Source organism: Oryx dammah, unplaced genomic scaffold, assembly GCF_014754425.2.
Source record: "Oryx dammah isolate SB20612 unplaced genomic scaffold, SCBI_Odam_1.1 HiC_scaffold_6, whole genome shotgun sequence".
In the NCBI taxonomy this organism is placed as follows: domain Eukaryota; kingdom Metazoa; phylum Chordata; class Mammalia; order Artiodactyla; family Bovidae; genus Oryx; species Oryx dammah.
The window spans coordinates 18931752-18950411 of NW_024070190.1; the positions used below are offsets into that span (position 1 = coordinate 18931752).

The 18660-nt window shown below is 57.9% G+C and overlaps 2 protein-coding genes across 11 annotated transcripts in view; both read right to left on the reverse strand.

The window, feature by feature from the left end:
- The window catches only part of LDB3 (LIM domain binding 3), a 60073-nt gene extending 54305 nt beyond the window's left edge, over positions 1 to 5768 (reverse strand). For 7 of the 9 annotated variants that reach the window (XM_040242171.1, XM_040242168.1, XM_040242170.1 and 4 more), the window contains exons 1-2: positions 5628 to 5768; positions 5408 to 5520 (exon numbers count right to left, since the gene is read on the reverse strand). In XM_040242171.1, the coding sequence (XP_040098105.1) occupies positions 5408 to 5520; positions 5628 to 5727 (213 nt within the window). In that variant the 5' untranslated portion in view covers positions 5728 to 5768. Of the gene's footprint in view, positions 1 to 5407; positions 5521 to 5616 lie in introns of all 9 variants that reach the window. The other 2 variants (XM_040242166.1, XM_040242173.1) reach the window with 2 other exon arrangements.
- A 2360-nt stretch (positions 5769 to 8128) lies between these two features.
- On the reverse strand, positions 8129 to 18551 carry OPN4 (opsin 4). 2 transcript variants are annotated; one of them, XM_040242174.1, is made up of 11 exons: positions 18322 to 18551; positions 16907 to 17052; positions 16367 to 16402; positions 15745 to 15878; positions 15218 to 15421; positions 14377 to 14548; positions 13779 to 13943; positions 12784 to 12891; positions 11764 to 11944; positions 10480 to 10623; positions 8129 to 8549 (listed from the first exon to the last, which is right to left on the reverse strand). In XM_040242174.1, the coding sequence occupies exons 1-11, from the start codon at positions 18463 to 18465 to the stop codon at positions 8511 to 8513; spliced, it is 1473 nt and encodes a 490-aa protein (XP_040098108.1). In that variant the 5' UTR covers positions 18466 to 18551; the 3' UTR covers positions 8129 to 8510. The 2 variants fall into 2 exon arrangements, with proteins under 2 accessions (XP_040098108.1, XP_040098109.1); XM_040242175.1 differs by lacking the exon at positions 16367 to 16402.
- Positions 18552 to 18660: the final 109 nt, after the last annotated feature.

Below are 18660 nucleotides of genomic sequence, written 5' to 3' on the forward strand. Positions count from 1 at the left end.
GAAGCAAGATGCCGGCTGAGGCTCTGACTTACCCCTGAGCCCGGCTCCTATTTCCCCAGCTTCCTGGTATCAGAGGGAGCCCCTGGGCTCCACAGAGGTTCCTGGCCATCACTCTCAGTGTTAAAAGCCGGATAGGCAGTGCCTTCTTTTCCGTCTAGACCTACCAGTGTAGGTGTGGCAAGGAACGGGGGACCAGGGCAGGCAGTGGATGGTGTGGACTGCGCAACTTCCAGCATCTCCTCCTGACACCTCCACTAAGGCTGACGCCCAGGGGATTTCCTTGGAGTCCTAAGTGCATTTTTCATTGTGTGATTAAATTACTGTCATGCCACACTCTGCTCCCTCTCCATCTGGCTTCCCCCGGGGCCTTGCTCCATCCCTCACTCTCTCACTTCTGTCTTCCCATGGTCCTGCTCTCCAACTCCACCCTGGCTGATTAAAAAAAAAAAACAAACGAGCACCAGAGTCTGATCTATGCTCAAAAAGCCTCTCCTTACACAGAGGATTTTTAGGGAAGTGAACATATTCTCTAAGATACTATAATGCTGGATACATGTCAGAATACATTGGTCCAAAACCATAAAGTGTACACACCAAGCATGAACTCTAATGTAAACTATTTGTTCTCTGCAAAAATGACATGTCAGTGTAGCTTCATTGGTTATAATATATGTACACGCTGGTGAGGGATGTTGGTAATGAGAGAGGCTGTGCGTGTATGTGTGGGGGGAAGGGCGTGGGTTAGGGAAGCCCCCCATATCTTCCTCTCAATGTTGCTATAAACTTAAAGCTGCTCTAAAAAACTTAAGAGTTAAAAAAACACAGCCTCTCCCTGTTCATGCCTTAGCTGCCTCAGTCAGTCCCTGCCGTGTGTGCCTCCCTTTCTTCACTGCCAGGCTTCTCCAAAGAATGACCCGCAGGCCTCTGCAATCTCCCATCCCTCTCACGGCAGCCATTTGACTTTGGCCCCCGTCACTCCACGCATACCAGTGACCTCCCTGTGCCAAAGTCAGGGGTCACTGGTCCCTTTTCCAGCTGGCCACACACTTTACTGGCCCTCCTCTTATCCCACAGTTCTATGTCAAGAATGTTACGCAGTGGGTCCCCAAGAGCCCTCGGACATGGTGAAGTCCGCTTCATGCCACTTAGGATGGTTCCTGGGAAGAGATGGATCTGGGCTTCAAAGGCACAGAGACACTGTATTTGGGAACAAGAGGGCCCTGGGTAGGGGCCTTGGCAATCTTGGCTAGCCCCTGGATGAGAGGAAGGTTCAGGGAACTGGGGAGGCGTCTCCCAGGCAGGAGGCAAGCCCAGCAAACCCAGCAGACCTCATCCAGGAAGCTCTACTCTTCACGCTCGCTCCTCTCCCACGCCTTCAGCCCAAGGAGCCCTGGGGGCTGCCAGTGAAGCTGCCCTTGTCCTTTGTCCTAGCCCAGGACCTCAGAAGACCCACTCCCCAGGACCTAGCCAGCCTCATACCCACTTTCTTCGGGGCCCTCCCGGGTTCAGGAACAGCTCTGAGCCCCAGGGAGAGGAAGCATGCTGGGAGAGGGTCTGGCCTGGCGACCTCTAAGCATGCATTTCCCTGCAGTGGGCTTCTGTCCATTTATCTTCCCCAGTCCGGTTCGTTGCTTTGGGAAGCCCCTGCCAGCCCCGAAGCAGCCCTCCGGAGGCTTGCCTGACCTTCAGCGCAGCTATAAACAGCACGGCTGTCAGCACAGCTAGGTGCTGCCCAAGAAGCAGCACCACGACCTTAAAATTCCAGGAATCGTCGGCGTGGCTGCCCCAGAATAGCCTCAGCCTGTCCTCCTTCCCGTCCCCGGGGACCCTCTGTCCACCCCACCACAGCCAAGAGAGGCTGGCGAGTACCGGAGCTCAGCTAGGGGCAGAGGCCACTGGGCTGGTGCCCCAGGTGAGCCTGCTGGGTCGGTGGGCGAGGTGGAAGGAGTGGAGGCCTCGGAGCAGAGACAGGACCTCCCTGGGCCCAGGCTCAGCTCCCCCATCCTCACAAGCAGCCCATGAGGAAAAACAGGTGTATTTTCATACGTGTATATTAGACAGCACGCTCACATGTGTGCTTTCTCCAATTCATTATCCCCATGTTACAGATGAGAAAACTGAGGCTGAGCAGGTGAACTGACTTTTCTAAGGTGACCCAGCTGTGAATAGCAGAGCCAAACAAAATCTTAACATCTCTGCCATAAAGTCAAGGACTGCAACATGCACCAAGAGGCAAGTCCCAGACCGTGGCCTTAGCCTTGGCCTAGCTGCTCAGGTATTGGGGCTGGGTCTTTGGAATTTCTCCCTCTCTGCTCCCACCCCTCCCCCACTTCCTGGAGAACTGGCTGGGGTGGGGGGAGGGTGGGGGTGAGAGAGCAGCTCATGTTGCAGGCCCAGCCGCACCTGTCCAGGATAAATAAAGGCATTTCCCCTCCACCCTCTGAGCCTCTCTCCTGAGCCTGTTTCTCTGTGGGTCCTCAGGCTGAGACTCTCACTGAAGGGAGGACTTGAGGGGCTGTTGTTGCTCCAAGGCTGATTCTGTGGGGCTGGTGGGCAAAATGGGGTGGGTACGGGAGCTACTACTCAGGCTGCAGGTGGCCAGCCTTCTTACAGGGGGAGACGCAGCAGAGACGGGCCCCACTCAGGGCTTTATTGCTAGTCCCTAGCCAGAGGATGAGGTTGCAGCCATGGGAGTTAGGGGTTACCAAGGATACAGGAGCGGGTGAGTAAGTTTGAACCTGTTAGTCTGGCTCTGAAGTGAGATGCCCATCCTAGCCCTGTCCGGGGGCCCACAGGCCTCAGGGTTATGGTGTGTGTGCCCCTGCTGAGAATGAGCTGGCCCTGCCTTTGCCTATATCCCCTCACTGCCATACTCCACTAATGCCTTGTTTTTTTGCAAAGACTCAGGCCAGGACATCTGTTGCCCCTCTATGGGAAGAGGATTCTTCCAGAGAGCTCTGGCCTTGTTCCCTTAGGGAAGAAGTTTCTGCTGCAGAAGGACCTTAAGTGCCCCAGCAGGAAATGCCTCAGCCCTGTTGGGAAGGTGTACGTGTGTGTGTGAAGTCGCTCAGTCGTGTCCAACTCTTTGCGACCCCGTGGACTGTAGCCCGCCAGGCTCCTCTCTCCATGGGATTCTTCAGGCAAGAATACTGGAGTGGATTGCCATTTCCTTCTCCAGCGGATCTTTCCAACCCAGGGATTGAACCTGGGTCTCCTGCATTGCAGCCAGACGCTTTACTTTGTATTCCAAGGCCTGCACTGAGACCGGGATGCCCAAGCCCAGGGTATCAGCGGCTCACCAGAGGGTTTATCAAAAGGCTCCAAGCCCTGGGAAGGGCCAGCACCCAGCCCTGCATGTTTCATGGCCTTGGTGATTTGGGACATGCCCCTGAAGGGAGCTGAGAGGCCCCTCCCCTGAGGCCTGCCTGAGCTGTGGGTTCTATTTTTAAAAGTACCCCCTAATCATTGGCCCTAGTACATCCCAATACATCCCCTGCCTACAGTGAGGACATTCTTCCTGCTATCTAGCTTAAGGCCTCTGTGCTGCAATTTAAGCCCTGGGCTGGCTGGGGCCAGGTGGCTCATAGACCCCGGGTGAAGTCATTGGCTATCCTGGGTGCCACTGAGCTAGCTGGGAGGGCTAACATCCACTTGCACGCATGGGGTCGGGACCAGCACTTGAAGGCCTTGGGCATGGTAGCTCTGAGAGAGAGCTGGGCTGTCTCAGGTGTGGGAAGCTGGCAGACCCATGAGAGAGGACGGTACAGAGAGGAGACGTGCAACCAGGGGGTGGGGAGCTATGCAGGCTTCTGGGGGAGAAGGGGGGCGTGTCCACTGGGGCTCAACTGTCCATGTGTCACCATATCATCAGACAGAGTGTGTGCATCTCTGGGTGTTCTTTAGTACATGGGGCCGTGCCATCTCCAGGGCAGGGGGCCTGGAGACTCAGGTAAGAATAAGCCAGACCTCCAGCAGAAGGATGGGGACAGTGCCTTCTCCCTGCAACAGAGCCAGGCCAGCACCCCAGAGCAGTATGGCCTCTTTTGCTCTTATGAGTCTCCCATAGCACCCCCGAGTGGGGTTTTCCATTGCAGGGTCCCTCCAAGTGTCCACATTAGGTTCTACAGCCAGGACTGTGCCTGCAGTGGGGACATTTGGCTCCCTGCCCCTCTGCCGAGCTCCTTTCAGTCCTCTCCTGGCTATCCGCTTCAGTGCTTCCCCCCTAACCTCCCCACCCCATCCCCAGGCCCAAGGCAAGTTTCCTCTGCCCTGGAGAAGTCTCCCTGTCTCCAGGTGGGCAGTGACCCAGACACCCCTGCCCATCCATCACCCTCCAGCGACAGCCTGGGGCCTTAGCCTGCCCCCTTGTGCCCACACCAGCACTGCTAGGGCTCGGCTTTGGCCATACCCCACCAGGCAGGGGTTATCTTTGCCCCGGCACATTTCACAGTTCGCTGCGAGCATAGCTCTGCTTCAACCCCGCTCTGTTGGACTTCCCTTTACTTGACAAGTGTTGTCTGAGCACCTAGGTACTGGTCTAGGTACCACGGACACAGCAGTGGTTAAAACAAAGTCCTGTCTTACAGACAGCTTTGTCTCAAGCAGATCTAGCTTCTTGCTTCTCTGGACTTCAGTGTCTCCAGCTGGGCAATAAGATTTCTCAGACAATCTCCAAAGATCTCTGACTTCTCCATCAGGCAGTGCTCTCCCCCGGTCACAGGACACACAGTCCATTTCCCCAGATGAGCATGGGGAACCAGACGTGAGACAAGCAGGGAGAGCAGCTGTAAGTGAATGGCTAGGTGCTCCAGTGGGTGAGCAAGGCCCAGCTCCATGAAGCCACCAGTGCCAGTTCCTCCAGCAGGCCCAGGGAGGCAGAGGAAGAGAGCTGTTATCTCAGGTCTGGGATGGGGTGGGTGTGGGAGCCCAGTTATCAGCCCAGCCTAGCTCTGACTGCAGGACAGGCAAGGTCAGCAGTCTGTCACCTGCCCTCTCTACGCAAGGAGGGCTGTCTCCCAAAGCAGCGGCCTCCTTCCAGGCAGATGCTCCAGGCTTGGGTGTACCCCAGCCCACCTGGAAAAGGGCTTAGGAAGGCCCTGTACTTTCTGTTTACCTGCCTGCTTGCAAACTTAGCATTTCCTGCTCTACTGAAAAGACCAGCTGCTTGCCTACATTTCATTCTCTTAATAGGCTAGCAAATCCAGGTGGGTAACAGCTGTGGCAGAGACCAGAGGCCTGGGGTGGGCAGGATCAGGCTAGGTCCAGTCCCAGCCCCCAGACCAGGAAAGTCTGCTCTGCTTTCCAAGAGCCTCAGGGAGGACAGACAGATGGACGGATGGCCGCACACACCCTCCTTCTAACATGCCCCGCCCCCACGGGCGGTAGGCTGCGGGCCATGCACACTCACCCGGGAGATGGTGAGCGGCATGTTGAAGTCCTTGCCCCCCTGCAGGCGGAAGCCCCAGGGCCCAGGCCCCGTCAGGGTCACGCTGTAAGACATGGTGCTGACACCGGCGGCCCCTGCAGACAAAGGGAGAAGAGTGGAGTGAGAGGACCCTCATGCCCCCTGCCTCCCCAGTCCAGACCTCAGCCCCAGCCCCCGACCCCCGGGCTTGCCTGCTCTGTGCCTTGCTGCCCAGCCGGGCTGTGTGGAGCTCCCGAGAGGCTCCTAAGAATAGCTGGGAACGAATGCCATCGACACTGATATCTGCCCTCCGCTGCGCCCATAAATGGACTGTAACCCTATACTGTGCCCGCCCGCCCTCAGCCTCCCAGCGGGTCCACCGTGACTCACGCGGCTAATATAGCCCCTGGGGAGGGTTGTCCAGCTCCCAGTACCCCCCAGGGGGCAGGAGAGGGGCCTGGGTGGGGGGGTTAGTGATAATGCTCTGCCTCCCTGCTCTCCTCTCCTTGCTCCCACTGCCCTCTGGAGAGCCTGGTCTGCCCAGCCACACTCTCTACCTGCTGTACCCACTCTTTTGCCCAGAAGACCATGGCTAACCTCCCTTGGCCCAGGGCTTTGTGACTTGGGTGTTTGCAGCCCTGTGATCCCTGGAGAAAACCCTGAAGTTGTCCACTTATCCTCTTATCCCCAAGAGAAACGACAACTTCAGGGCCCAGAATTGTCCAATCCCATCAAAACAGTAATAGTAATAGCAGCAGCTCTGGGCACAGCCAAGCTCAGCTCTGGGCCCTCCACACCATTATCCCCTCAGATCCTGAGAGGCTGCCACTTGTCCTGCAGGAACCAAGGCTGAGAGAGAGGTTAACTAACTTCCCCAAGGTCACACAGGTAGACCCAGGCCATACTGGAGCCTGAGCTCATCCCTATGGGGATTTGTGCCAGATAACAGGTTCTGCCCAGTAGTGACAGTACCTCTTGATGCTCAAGCCTGGAACTGGGGAGGCCCTGCCTGCTGAAAGGTACCCTTAGCGTGGGGTCTGGAAGCAGGTCTGGGACAGGCCCCACACCCTCCAGGCCCTCTGGGGGCCCAACAGTTATTCTTGGCTCTCCTGTCTCATTTGTGCCCTGGAAAAGTTGACAGCAGCGTGGAAAGCTCCAGCTGCCAGTGTCGCACGCCAGGCCCCCGTGCCCTTTGAGCCGGAGTGGCAGGGGCCAGGGAGGAGGGGAGGAGAGGCCATGTGCTCAGCTGCTGGGACAAGGGGCCAGAAGGGGCAGGAAGGGGAAAATGTATGTGATGTGGTCAGCCCGTAACCCAGAGACAGCGTGTTCTAGGTGGGGGCCTAGACCCCTCAGGACTCCTGCCAGTGTGGTCTTTGAGCCAAGATACCTCTAGAAGCCCTTCCTCAGAAGAGCCCTCAGGCTCGACATAGTCTGGAGGTAGATCAAGGCCCCCCGCTAGTTCCCTGCTCTGGAAACCAAAGCTCAGGGAAGGCAACTGTCTGGCTGTTCTCTGCCCTCCTGGGGAGCTCTAGCCTGAGCTGGGCCCTGAGGACTCAGAGGAGGGCTGGATGTGGGTAATTTCCCAGCTGCCCGCAGCCAGCCTCACACTCTGGGCCTAGCACATATGATATGAATGGCAAGAAGGAGTCCCCACTTCACAGGGGCATTTGGTAACTTGCCCAAGGTCACAGAAATATCTAGTGGAAGAAGCCAGTGAGGGACCTGTGTTCTTTCCCCCATTTCACCACCTCTTCTGCTCCGTGTCATGCTGCCCGGCTGTCCTCCCTGCCCAGGCCTGGCCCAGGAGTCCAGCAGCTCATGGCCAGCACGCCCATCCCTTGCCCCTCCCCCAGGCCCCAGCCCATCCATCCCTGATTCCAGCTTTATCTCCTTTCCTGAGTGGGGGGAGGTGCATCTGTCTGGTCAGGCCAGAGAGGACCCAGCAGCAGGGCATGGCCAGTGTGGGGAAAGGAAGGAGCCGAACCCGCGCAGGGAGAGGGAGCCCCGAGCTAGGCTGTACCTGGAGTTGCAGGCTCTTTCTCTGGACTCAGGCACCCGCCATGCCGCCTCTGGGGAAAGGGAGGTGTAAGGAAAAGGATGTTCTTAAAGGGGAAGGCCAGCCTCCCTGCATCTGCCTCCCCTGGGAGATCTGAAGCCAGCCAGAGAGCAGCTGGTACTCACACGCTGGGCGTGAGCTGCTTTCCAATAACAGCAGCTCACTGGGGAGTAGGGATGGGGGCAAGCCTGGTCTTTCCCCTCCTCCACGCTCCTCCCTGCAGTTTGGGATGGGGTTTTAGGCGTGAAAACCACAAGGTGGAGGACAGAAGGAGAGCAGGAAGAGAGAAGCTGCTGCGGGCTTCAGGGGCCAGGGGCCTGGGTCTCTCTCTCCCATGGCGGCACCAGTAGGTAGAGACTGTGCTTGTCAGAGAACTTCTCTGGTTTTTATTTTTCTACATCCCTCCAGGCGCACACAGCCCTGGGGTGAACTTGGACTACTGATTGAAAACCAACTGTAGGCGCGGTGTGCGTACGTGTGTGCTTGGTGGGCATGCAGATACGTCCACACAGGAGCGTGTGCTGGAAAGGGAGCATGAGCACAAGAGGGTGGGCCATGTGGAAACAGCACTCTTCGGGGAGAGCCAGAGGTGAGTAACAGTTTCCGGCGAGCGAAGGTCTGTGTGCGGCTTTGACTGCGGGCCGTGGGAGACTCAGCGCTGTCCTTTCTGTGCCAGTGAAATGCCCAGCCCAGGTGCAGAGGCAGCTCATAAATAGCTGGGGTGTCTGACAGAGCCATCGCTATTGTCATCGCCTGGACAATCACAGCACACAGCATCCGAGGAGAGGCGGACGACTCCAGGCAGCGGGAGGGCCTGGGCGTCCACTCTTCCGTCTGAGCCTGAGGTGCAGGCTGTTGGATTGAGAAGTGGGTGCAGGCCGCATTGCAGAGCAGGGGCTTCGTGGTACGGGGCCATCAATCTAGACCAGCATGGGTGACAGGGCCGCTTCCAGAGCCTGCAAGCCCACGGGTAATGCTGGGTCTGTGTGCGTGAGGGAGATGTGAAGGAGCTGGGCGTGTCCCAGAAGGAAGGCAGGAATGATGGTCACCCTACATCCTGGCGTCCAGGTTGGGGAGCAGCCCCTTGGCCTGAAAGCAAGCAGCAGACGTCAGTTTAGCCCAAAGAGTGTCCCACTGGAAGTGGTGGCTCAGGGACCCTCTGTGTTTAGGGGCACCTCATGATGAAGGGGGCTTGCTTGGGGGCCGGGGCAGGGGGGAAGGTTTTGTCCCGGCTGGGGGTTGGGCCTTCTCCAGGCCATGTGGCTAGAAAATGGAGCTGGTAACGGCCGAGGTTGCCTCCAGGCGGTCCCCCAGGCTGGCCTGTCCTAGGGTCTGGACTCCTGGGGTCCAGAAGGAGCTCTCCTCACCCCCACCATCCAATTCTCCACTTTCCCAGGCTTGGGTGTCTCCTCTCTCCCTGTCGTCTTACATGCCTCATTTCTTGCCCATCTACCGACTTCCTCCCATCTTCTCTCTGCTGGATCATTCCAGGCAACCTGTCCTTCTGCAGCTGCTGTGGAGAGGCCCAGGCTGCTCTGCCAAGCTGGCCAAGCCCACCTCAGCACCCCGGTAAGTCCCCCAAGGGCTTCCTGTCCTCCAGGGTCCTGACTGGAGACCCCTCACGCCAGCTCCTGGTCAGGCCTCCCCACGGCTCCTACCACCTCCTGCCCCCTCTCCATCCTCACCTCCAGCTCCTAGAGTCCCTTGGCGGCTCCTAGGGTCACAGAGAGACATTCTGTGTCTGTCTGTTCAGGACACCCTGTGCCCCCCTGCGTTTGGACCGGCTGTTTCCTCAGTCTGGACTGCACGGTCCCTGTTCCTCGGCCCCATCCCACCTGGCGATCCCGGTTTGCCTTCACCGTTCCCAGGATCCCTCGGCCTCTGCTTTCAGTGCCTATGTGCTGATATCTCGATGGCAGTGCTTATCACGCGTGTTAGGTGACTGCTGATGTGCTGTCCCTCTCTGCCCTGTGCCCCACCCCAGGCCAGGTTTTCCTCCAGGAGAGGTGCAGGGCCTTTCATCCTTGCCTGGCCAGCCTGGGGGATGCTGCCGGCCTTTGCCCCAGCCTCTGTGGTCGCACACAATGCCCGGCCTCAGGGCTGGGGAGAGAGTCCTCTCTGAGGCTGGAGCCGCTGGGGAGTGGTGTTCCCTGGTGTGGCAACGCTGGAAGAGACAGAAGCCCCCCAGCTGTAGGGAGCTGCCCAGGGCTCCCCTTCTCTGGGACAGGCAGGGGAGCAGCCTTGAGGAAGGAAGGCAGGAAAGTGCCTCTGGTCTTAGTGTTGCTGCCCTGGCGAGCCCAGGAACGGGGGGTGTTGTGTGGGTGTGAGTGGAGGGGCAGGGTGGGAGCTGTCAGCTGAGGGGGAAGAGCAGCCGTGGGGCCTGTGCACACGGCATTTCCAGCGTTCCAGAATTCGGCCTTCTCTAATCGCCATCGACATTCCGTTCCATAGGCACTTGGGCTGACAGCTGGCCTTCTTTTAATAGCCACAAGTATTCTGGGCAACATCCTAATCTCAGGGCACTCGTAGCGAGCACATACACAGCTCGCAGCCCCACCCCCGCTCAGGTACATCCCGTTTCCAGTCGCAGAGAGGTACATGCCACTCACACTTGGTCACATTCTCAGCTTAGAGCAGACACATTGGGGCAGCACTCAAACCCATGCCCTGTGGTGTCAGAAGGACAGAAAGCATGTGCCGGGCACGCGGTCACACACGTTCACACACATGTGATATACATTCATCGCAGTATAGACACTACCACCTGCTGTGTACGTGCAGACAAGGTCACGCAAACACACACGCACTCAGGTGCAGTCACACTCAGGCTTGCTAAGAACATCTTGGAGTCACAGAGATTCCCCCCCAAAACCCCCAGATGGGCAAGGGAAAGCTGGGAGGTGCAGGGAGGGGGTGATTCCCAGAGGCCATTGGGCCTGCCCCCCTTTCCTGACAACTTCCTGGGGTACTTGCTCCTGTCCCACCTTTTTACAGGTTGGCAGGTGTCAGACCCAGTTACCTTCCCGGGAGCCTCTGAGTCCCGTCCCTGGGGCCTGGGAAGGGCCTTGGCTTCCACATCGTCCAGGCCCTGACTGCAGGGGGACCATCCACTCACTTGCTGGCCAGCCCCCCAGGCAGCTGTTGCTTCTGTGTCCGTCCAGCCCTGGGGAAAGGGGAGAGTCGCAGTGAGGTGAGAGAGGCATTTGCAGCATTGCCTCCGCCCCCTTCCTGGCCAGGCCTTTCTCCATTCTCCCTACAATCGTTCACCGCGGTGAAGACCATGACACTGTTTGCAGGGCTGCTGGTCACGAAACCCTTGCAAACTGTGAGTGCATGTGCTGGGGGCAGGGGGGTGGAGTGTGTGTACACGCTTTTGTGATTTCTTAACACATGGGCTGAGTATGTCTTCAAGAGGCTCTAGGCCTCTCTGAACGGATAAGATTCACTCTGTGCTGTGCACTACAGCAGTTCAAGGATTCTGACAGCTCCTCCCTCAGCCCCTTCAACTGAGACCCCCAGGGATGGGGGCCGTGGGAAGAGGTCAGCAGAAGCTCTTGGTGAGGGAGGCACAATGATGGAGGAGCTGGGACAGGAGCCCCCGGCACAGGGACCTCTCTTGGGGACCTCGGGGGACATCACAGTCCCAGGCCCCGAGTAGCTGCTGGCAGACTGGTAGATCCTATGGCTGGCCACAACGTGGAGGGTCATTCACGGGCACCCCATCTAGTACGCAGAGATGATGGCTTTCCTTCTTGGAGAGGACACAGAGCCTCAGAGAAGGTGAGTGGGCTGCATAAGCTCACACAGTGAAACTTGAACACAGGTACCTGGCTCCAGGGACAGTGTTCCTTCCGCTGCATCCTCTGAGCTCCTCAGGTCTTCCTCCTCAAGGAGGAGCGGCCTTAACAATGAGGATGATGGGCTTGAGCTTGCACCTACCTGTCTCTCTAGAAGCCCATCTAGGGAAGAAATGCTCATCTTTTTGATCTGAGACTCTAAGGCCCTGGGACAGTGCTGGTAGGGAAGAGAGCTGGCCTGGAGTGGGAAGACCCATGTTCAGTCCCAGCCCTGCTGCTGAGTGACCTGGGGCCAACATGTTGCCTCCCTGACTCTAGTGCCCCTGCCTGGCAGGGAGGGTTGTATGAGGGAAGGCCATATGGAGGTGGTGAGGGGCTCTTCCTGCCAGCGTCCCAGGTTCCTGAGGGTTCCTGAGTCTCAGAGGCAGGCCTGCCTAGAGGCCTGAGGCTGGACTAATTGAGGAAAGAGGGTGCGATGCCAGCCAGTGAGGGCCCAGACTCCTTACCACCTCACTCTCAGAGCCCAGGGATGCCTGGCGCCTCCGTCCAGAGATCCAGCTGAGGTCTGAGGCCTGGCTGCTCAGCGTGGAGCGATGGGTGGAGTGGTAGCTGGTGTACAGGCCAGTGCGCTGGCCCGACACGCCCAGTAGCACCCCCAGGCAGGGCAGGTGCTGGGCGATGGCCAGTCTGGAAGGACAGCACATCAGGTTAGGGGGATGGATGGACAGATTCGAGGAGATGGGGTGGGTGGACAGACTGACACTGGGCAAATGGAAGTGGGCCAAGAGCCACTGGGGAGTCGGGGCCATTCAGACATTGGGGTTATGAAGATGGACAGACAGACACTGGGTCCATGGACAGGGAAGCAGAGCCTTAGGGCGGCAGGTTCAGCCAGAGGCTTGGTTTTAGCCCTCAAGTGGCTGGCCTAAGCCACAACTCTGCAAATGGGGACCAAGAACACCCCTGAGCTGCCTCTGAGCTTATGGACTAAGGCCTGCAGCTGGCCTCTGCAGGGCCGCTGAGTTATTGACACCACCAGGCAAAAGGAAGCACTGAAGGCCCCCTCGTGGAAGAGGCCAGCCCTGCGGGGATTCTATCAGCAGAGAGTGCTCTGGGTCAGAACCAGTCCCAGGCCACTACCACAGCCCTCAGAGCAGAACAGAGCTCTCCCTGCTGCGATCTCTCCAGGCTGTCACTGTCTGGAGCCTCTCTTTGCGGCAGGCAGCACTGCCGATCAGCCATCCTGGTCGCCTCTTGGCCTCAGTTCTGAAAATCCCAGTTAGTACTGGACACTGCCCAGGGAACTCTGATGTCCCCCAAGCTGAGCCCCCTAGGAAGCTGAGGCAGCAGAGTGGGTCACACCAGCTCCAGATCCCACCCAGGGTCATGAGCTGTTTGTATTCCCAGTGTAGATACAAAGGACAGGAAAGATGGCTAGCCTCCGCCCCCATTTATAGGCCCAGGCCCTCCATGCCCATGAGGGTGGGCCTGGGGATCTGGGCCTGGGTCCTGGTGGAGGGTCCCACCTGTACTTGGGGTGGGTGATGGCGTAAATGATGGGGTTGTAGATGGCAGAGGCCTTGGCAATGACAGCTGGCACTGAGTTCATGTAGGGCGTCAGGATATGTGCATACCTAGGACAGAGAAGCTGAGGTCCCCTTGCCAGCTGACCCTCCCTGGAGACTCCACAACCCACCCGTCCTCTCAGGCACTTTCTTCTTCTTAGGCCAACCAAGCCTTGCCAGGGCACAGCCCAGCCTGGTCCAGAGCGGCACAACTAAGTCATTCCCAGAGGATGCACTGTGATGCCAAGGAGAATTCTGATCTGAGGTGAATGGGAACCCAGGGAGCAGTTGAGGGAGGGGTGCTGAGAAGATGTGCCAGAGTTGGGGGGGGTCTCAGCAGGTCCCACAGTTCCTTGGAGACCGTGCTGCTGCCAGTAACCCCCTCCCCTCACCCTCAGTGACTCTGGCCCTCTGACCAGCCCTCCCCACACCCCATCAAACCCTGACGCCGGCTGCTCCCCTGGCTCTTCGGGAGTTATTGCATAGGACCACCCGACAGGGAACCAGGGCACTCCTGCACAGGAAAGGTCTCATAGCCAAACACCTGAAAGGATTCATAGTTCTCACTGTCTCACAGTCCTCATAAAGTCTGGCCAGTGTCCGTGCCGTGCAGGTGTCAAAGTCTCCAGACACTAGCCACAAGAAGCCAGAAGCTCTGGGAGAGCTGCATGTTCCCCAGGGGTCTGGAAGGACCTGGCAGCCCTTGTAGGCCCTCAGGCCAAACCCACTGTGGCCCCGAACTCCTGAGCGTGTCTCCTAGCGCCTCCAGGAATGAGGCAGGCCCAGCTCGGGTGGGGCGTCTCACAGCAGCAGGGAGAGTAAGGCTACGAGGCTGGACCTAAGGTGTGAGGATGGCTGGCTTGGGCTTGGACTGGGGAGGGAGAGGCTGCCCCAGGGTCCCTTGACCCTTCTCCCACCCTTCCAGCCCCCGGCCCAGTCCCTTAACCACTGCTCACCCAGCAAAGCCCATCAGGGCAACGGTGGAGTAGGGGGCCCAGGAGAGCACAAAGAGAAGGATGACCAGCAACTCGATCTTGGCCATTTTCCACTCGTTCTGTAGCCGCTGCCGCTGCCGGGGACACTCACTGCCACCCTCGCAGGCCCCGAAAGTCTGGAGAGCTCTAGGAAGCGTGCAGAGTCTGGGTCTGACCCCACTCAGCTTGCAGTGAGTGCCAGGGCCATGGCTACTATCAGGGAGCCCTCTTGGACCTGGTCATCCTTTCCATGCAGGCGGCCCTGACCCCCGGAAAGTCCCCCATAATATCCAGGCTAAGCTGCCTCCCTGTGCTTCTACCTGTGGTGTTTTCTCTTTCCCCCAGACCCCTTGGCCACGTCTGAAGCCCTCTCTTCAGAAGACCCTATCTCCTGAGACTTTTTGAAGCACCGAGTTTGCACCAGTCTGTAGGAACCCACCCCATAAACACCTGTGCTGAGCTGGTCTTTGCCCATCTGAGCCTGGGAGTGCCCTGGGGGGCTGGATACAGACTGAGCCACGGATGGTGAAGGGGCACAGTCCTCCTCCCATCAGACCCCTCCTTCTTGCCCAGCTCTTACTGGCCCGTCTCCCGGATGGCCTTGAAGATGAAGACATAGCAGTAAATGATGACAAGCAAGGGGAGGAAGAACACGAAGCAGAAGAGCAGCATGGTGTAGGCGCGGACCGACGGCGTGAAGCTCACGTAGTCCCAGGAGCAAGAGGTCAGCAGACCTTCTGGCACATAGGCACCTGGGAAGCAGGGGCAGGGTGCTCAGCCTTCAGGGCAGTGCTGACCCAGGTTCCTCATCCAGCAGGGGCTTCGGATGTGGGGTCTGAGCTTCTCAAACACTGGCCCTGGCCCCGGCCCCGGCCCCAGCCCCAGCCCTGTGCAGCAGAGCAAAGAAACTGGGCGCAGTTGGGAGTTTTCCAAGCTGGTGCTATTAGAAGATAGCTGGTGAAGCCCACTGCTGCCCAGTCTTACCAGTTTGGAAGATAGACCTCATCACAGCCCCAGGGTCTTACTCCCTCAGACTTAAGCCAGTTTCCTGGTCCCGCCGGGGAAGGGTAGGTGCCTGCTGCTAACCCTTCTAGCTGCTGAGGCCTCACATCCCAACCCTTGCCTGTCTGATGTATTGCAAACTCAGCATCAGATGCACCTGTCACTTCCTGCCAGTCAGGAACCACGTGGTCTTCCCTTCTGTATTTGGGGAAGGGAGCCCACGTTAGCCTCTGATCGCTGATGGTGCAGCCTCAGCTCCCCCTGCTGCTAGTCATGCCCCCTGAATGTCCAATTACCTGAGGCTTCAGCAGTCCCCTGGCCCCTCCTGCCAGCTTGGGGACCCAAGTTCACCTACCTGTCCCTTGAACATGCCCCTCCCAAATTATCTTCCCGTCCCCTGATTCCCTGAGCCCACTTACTCCAGCCAAAGAAGGGCGGCAGGCTCCACGCTAGGGCGTAGAGCCAGACACCCAGCAGGACGAGCGCCGCCCGCCTCTTGGACACCATCCCGACGGTGGCCAGTGGGCGCGTGATCACCAGGTAGCGGTCCAGGGCGATGGCCGTCAGGGTGATCATGGAGGTGATGCCAAAGAGAGCCCCACAGAAGGCATAGAATTCACAGCCTGTGGGCATAACTCCCTGACCTCAGTGCTTGGCGGCGAGCCGATCAGATACCCGAGGGCAAGGAGGGTGTGTGGATGGTGTGTCCAAAGCTCCAGCGCTGGCCTCTCGAGGAAAACAGGCCTGTGCTCCTCTCACCCTGCCTGCTTGCATCTGACAGCAGCTTGTGGAAGCCTCTTGCCAACTCGTGAGTCTGAGGCGGGTGCTACCCACCCATGGCCCAGGAAGAGCATATCACCGTCTCATCTGGGCCACCCTCCACTGTGGACATCCTCTGCCCCAGCCCTCCTCCTCCTCCCAGCAGAAGGGAACTCCAAGTGTCTACCTGCTTCTCCAAAGAGCCACTGCTTATAGAGGCTGCTGGCGAAGAAGACGGGGGCCTGAGTGAAGGACATGAGGAAGTCGCTGACAGCAAGGTTGATAATGAACATGTTGGCAGGCGTCCTGAGGCCTCTGCTCCTGGGAGGGGTCATCTGCTGTCAGGAGGAGCTTCTGCTGGGGAGCTTCCCTCGAACACATGTGCACGTGCATGCGTACCCATGCACACATGTGTGCTTGCCCTCAGGCATGAGCTGCTGGGCCACAGACCATCCCACTGCCCAGCAAGTACCAGCCAAACAGCTCTGGAGCCTGGCATCACGGGCAGAGAAGTGAGACCCCACAAGGCAGCAACTCATGCCTCTCTCGTCCTCCTCTCCCAGCATCTTTGCAGTCCTCACCCTCGGGGCTGGCAAAGGGGAGAGGAGCTGATGATGGTGTCCACGGGTCAGGTACTTCCACGAACCTTGTCTCTTATAATCATCCATCTGTGTGTCTATCCCCCCTCTTCATTTTCCAGTAAGCACACTGAAGCTCCCACCCGTGAAGCAGCTTGTGGTCACAAGACTCAGTGAGTGGCACAGTCAGGATTCACTCATTTGCTGGGCACCACACATATAAAAACTTACTCAATCGTCACATTGACTCCATGAAGTAAGTGACAACTCCATTTTGCAGATAAGAAAAGTTGACTCAAAGGAGATAAGTAATCTGCTTAAAGTCATTTCAGCTAAGGGTTATTCACGCCTCCAAATGCCCATCTCAGCCATTCAGCTCGTGAGTGGGGCAGGTAGAGAAGGAAGCCAAGAGTGGTGGGCAGGCCTGGCTGCTGAAGGGCTGGAGAACTCAGGATCCCTAGACCAGGGCTGCTCTTTGAGTCCAGAGAAGATGCCCACTGGGGCAGGTGATGGTGGAGGTGAACCGAGAGCCAGGCGAATAGGCAGAGATGTGTGTGTCCTACACAGAGGGTAGGGGGTGCACCTGGGGCCCAGTTGGATACGCCACTCAGGTTGCCCTGGACTACTTTGGGGCTCCTTTCCTGGCTTTGAAGGCTAGGCTCAACAGTGCCCTGGCAGAGTTGGCACCAGAATTTCAGTCCCGTGTTCTGCCCCATCTCTTCCTGGCTGGCTCCCCTCAGTGCCCAGGCTCCCACCCTGCCAACCGGGCACCTGCAGAAGGTATAGATGACCGTCAGATTTCCCAGCATCCCTGTGAGTCCCACCAGCAGGATCACCGTGCCCAGGGTGTAGTGGGCGTGGTCTGGAACATCAACCGTGGGGAAGGGGACCCAGGCAGCAGCCTGAGCCCTGACTGCCTGTGAAGAGACAGAGAAATAAGGGCATCCGATGACCTCATCACCTCCAAATAGTCCTGAGAAGAAGAGTTAGGGTTCCCAATGGGGCAGATAAAAACTGCCCCAGTGGGGAAGGCTTAGAGTGGCAAAACCATTTGCTCATACAGCTTGCAGGTAGCTGAGCTGGAATGGAAACATGGGTCTCCCTAAAGTTGAGCCCAAGCTCCTATGGCCCAGAGGCAAAAGTCTTCTAGGAGTATGCTCAGATTACCTGTTGGAGGCTGGCAGGACAGACAGACACATGTTTGGCAAGCAGGGACATGGCTGGAGGGACTCCATGTTTCCTAGAGAAGGCAGAGCCCTCTCCTAGGTGGGTTCCTCCCCTCTGTATGGGCCCCACGTCAAACGCCTGAGACAGTTAGCAAATGTATTCCAGTCCCCTTGTACTGTGTGGAGGCGCAGTCAGATTAATGAATGAATTGAAAAAATAAGAATGCTTTTTAAAACAGAGAATTTATGGGGAATTCTCTGACCGTCCAATGGTTAAGGACTTTGTGTTTCCACTGCAGGGGGCACAGGTTCAATTCTTGGTCAAGGAACTAGGATCTTGCCTGCTGTGTGGTTAAAAATAAAGTTAAAAAAATAAAAAGAAAATTCAGCCCTCCCAAGTCACTGCAGGGAGGTCATCATCCTAGAAGGCCAGAACAAAGGGCCTTAAAGACCTCCCATCATAGCTGCTTTCCGGGGATGGGAGTGGCTTCGTTTCTGTCCTGCCCTCGCTCCTATAGCTACTGGAGCCTTCCCTTCCTGTCCAGAACCTAGGCCAGCATCCCACAGCCCTGAGGGCAGGCTCATCACTCCCCAGGTAACAGTGAGGATGTTAGGGGATGGCCCTGGGCCTGGCTAGGATGATGGAGGCAGGAGAAGGCATCAACACCTCACTCTGGACCGGGACAAATCCTGAGGCCCAAAGTAAGCCTTCCTCTCTGGAAGGCTCTGGGGGCATCCTACCACCTCCAGAAAGAAATGGATGGGCCATTCCAACCCTTTGTCCCATAAGGCTGGCCTTTCTGTTCCTCGGATGCTCTCCATGGTGAAGTAAAACTTGCCACACTCTCCTCTATTGGTCTTTTTGCGTAGGACAGGTTCGGAGAGGTTCAGTAACATGCCCACCATCCCAGAGCAGAGCTCAGACCTTTCTATCTCCCTGTCAAAGCCCCTGTTGTCCCTAGGAAGGGCACCAGGGGAGGGGAGGGAGGCTTTGCATGCACACACTCGCCCCAGGCTTACCGTGGGGCTGATAGACGGAGGGTGGCCCAGGCTGGAGGCACTGCTCCGGGAGCTGTCCCACCTGCTGGAGGAGGCTGGGGTGGCCAGGCAGCTGGATTCCTGCACCGGGCCCAGCGGGGCTCTTGGCCCTGAAGGAGGGTTCATCCTGGGGTGGGCTGGTCCTTTCTCAAGCCCACAGAGAAATCAAGGGCACCAGGAGCTCAGGACGTTAGCTGTGCCCAGCCTTCCAACTTTCCCCATCCTCAGCACCCCTTCCTGGTCTGCCGGCTGTCTGCTCCTGTGTCCTGTGAAGCACAAAGGAGAGAGTGTCACAGTTATGGCGACTGACAGTCACAGGAT